The sequence below is a fragment of the Atta colombica genome, unplaced genomic scaffold (genome assembly GCF_001594045.1).
Source record: "Atta colombica isolate Treedump-2 unplaced genomic scaffold, Acol1.0 scaffold187, whole genome shotgun sequence".
Lineage (NCBI taxonomy): Eukaryota > Metazoa > Arthropoda > Insecta > Hymenoptera > Formicidae > Atta > Atta colombica.
The window spans coordinates 1,343,930-1,346,427 of NW_017259279.1; the positions used below are offsets into that span (position 1 = coordinate 1,343,930).

The window sequence follows — 2,498 nt, forward strand, 5'->3', positions numbered from 1 at the left end:
AAAAAAATATCTAATTGTCTTTTTACATAAAATTCTGTCTTATCAATGAACATAAGTAAAAATATTTTGATTATATATAATTATTATTTCATTATTTTCCAAATTTTATTCTGTTTCCTAAGTTATATTCTTTCTAAGAAATTTAATAATATAACAGAAAGCTTATTTATTAAGATAAAAAAAAATTGTTTTTATACGCGATTTTGAAATAAATTATTGCTTTAAATTATTACTTTAATTGGATAATTCAAATAATTGATTACTGTCTCTTGATTGTTCAGATAAAAGCGCAGAAAAAATGGCAAGAACTTCAGAAACAAAAAGCAAAGGAGGAACAAGAGAAACTTGAGCAAGAGATGAAGATTCGTAAAGAATTTGAGGCAAAACGTATGGCAATTTTAAAGAAAAAAGACGAGGAAAAGAAGAAACAAGAGGAACAACTTCGTAAACAGGAACAACTACAGAAGGAGATTAATGATTACATTGACAATGGAGTGAAAACGCCTAAAGTTTTACGCGAAATCGTCGACAATCAACCTACCAAAGAACTTTGTCCCTTTTTTTCGAAAACAGGTGTTTGTCGGTTAGTATAGATAGAGATATTCACAATATTATAATATCATGATTTCTTAATCTTATTTCATTCTTAACAATATTGAAATTATGAGTATATTGAATATATCCAAATTTCATTATTTTTTATGAATATATATTGATATGAATTACTAATGAATATATGTAGATGAATATATTGATATAAGAATGTCATATCTTTTTTAAGCTTTAAAATTATTTCATTTAATATTAAAAAATTGTTAAGAATCATATTTATATTAAATTAAAATTGAATTGAATTCAATCGAAATAAGTTTAGATTTAGGATTGAAATGTTTTATTCAAACTGAAATCAACTATAGTTAAAATTGTATTTTTATTTTTATTTTTAAAATTTATATTTATGTGTAATTGATTTTTAATGTTCTTAGGTATGGAAATGCGTGTTCCAAGAATCATCGTAAATTCTTTTTAAGCAGAGTGATTTTGATACCCGGATTCTATTCACATTTCTCTCTCGAGAAGAATTTAGCGGAATATGACACTGATGTAGCACTCGAATTCGAGAGATCAGAAACGTTGCATCACTTTTACGAATTTTATGAAGATGTAATAACTGAACTGGAATCGTTCGGCAGGATTAAGACCCTTAAATGTTGCTGCAACAAGGAGATTCACTTACGCGGTAATGTGTACGTTGAATATTACACGGAAAGAGAAGCGGCTAGAGCTTGGAGAAACTTAAAAGGGCGCTGGTACGCTGGAAAACAACTCAATTGCGAATTCGTCAACTTTACATCTTGGAGAAGTGCTGTCTGCGGCATAAACAAATGTCCGAAAGGCAGCAAATTCTGTAATTTTCTTCACACCTTTCGAAATCCGCATAATAAATACGACATCAAAAGTCCTCGACGGGAAAAAAGCAATTCGAATGACAGCAAACGAAGCGAACATAGGTTTGTGCTACTATTTATCCCACGCTATTATACAATCAAAAACGTGTCCTATGTAGACAAAATAATTATTTTTATTGTATTTTGTATTATAAAAATAAAATCATTTTGCCGATAAGGTTTTTGACTTATTTAACACGATGCAAAACAATTCTAGTGAAAAGAAAGATTCATAACATAATTTTATTATTTAAAACATTTTTTTTTCTATTTCGCAATTCGAATTTATATACTTTCTAGAAGTTTCTATTTGTTTTTATTTATGTTTATTATTTTCCCTTTAAATTTAATTGATTCTAACCTTTATTTTCGCTAGAAGATAATATTATAAAAAAATAAGTCAATGCGCTGTAATAAAGTAGATTAAAAATGAATTGTGTGTGATAAAAGTTTCTATTATTATTTAATTCTTTTTGTTTTTTTAGAAGTAAATCTAAATGGGAAGAGTCTGATCGAGATGATAGCGAAAAAGATCGCAGCTGGAGATGGTCCGAATCTCCCGAGACTGAATTGGATCGCACGAAAGAGATGAAATGTTCTCATTCCACAAAAAGGAAACAGTCGCAGAGATACACGAACGATAAAAGACAGAGAAAGAGTTCAAAATCAACTATAAGAAGTTCTAAGATTAAAATATCGTCTAGAAAGAAACATCATTATCATTCGCATCGTAAAAGGATCCATGAGAACAAAGATGAAGATAAAGAAGATGCATTCAATGATCGTCCTTCTAAAAAAAGAAGAAAAAATCTTTTGAAAAACGAGAATTAGTCGTAAAGTCGTTAAAAGCCGAAAATATTAGAAGCCGAAAGTCGAAAATATCAGAAGTGATGTAGATTTGAAGGAAAAAAATGTTTAGATGTAAGAAATAAGGAACGTATTTTATAATTCTTAAGGACTGTAACGTTACAGTTATGACCATTAAAAGTTACAGAATAGATGTTCCTTAAATGTTCCCTTCAAAAAGATCCAAAGTTTAAGGCTGTAAAA

General features: G+C 28.5%; 1 protein-coding gene across 1 annotated transcript in view; it reads left to right on the plus strand.

Annotated features, from left to right (window-relative positions):
• LOC108686572 (U2 small nuclear ribonucleoprotein auxiliary factor 35 kDa subunit-related protein 1) overlaps positions 1-2,294 on the plus strand; it is a 3,504-nt gene extending 1,210 nt beyond the window's left edge. Inside the window, exons 2-4 of the mRNA XM_018191944.1 lie at positions 282-583; positions 987-1,511; positions 1,934-2,294. Of these exons, the coding sequence (XP_018047433.1) occupies positions 282-583; positions 987-1,511; positions 1,934-2,279 (1,173 nt within the window). The 3' untranslated portion in view covers positions 2,280-2,294. The remainder of the gene's footprint in view (positions 1-281; positions 584-986; positions 1,512-1,933) is intronic.
• The last annotated feature ends 204 nt before the right edge of the window (positions 2,295-2,498 follow it).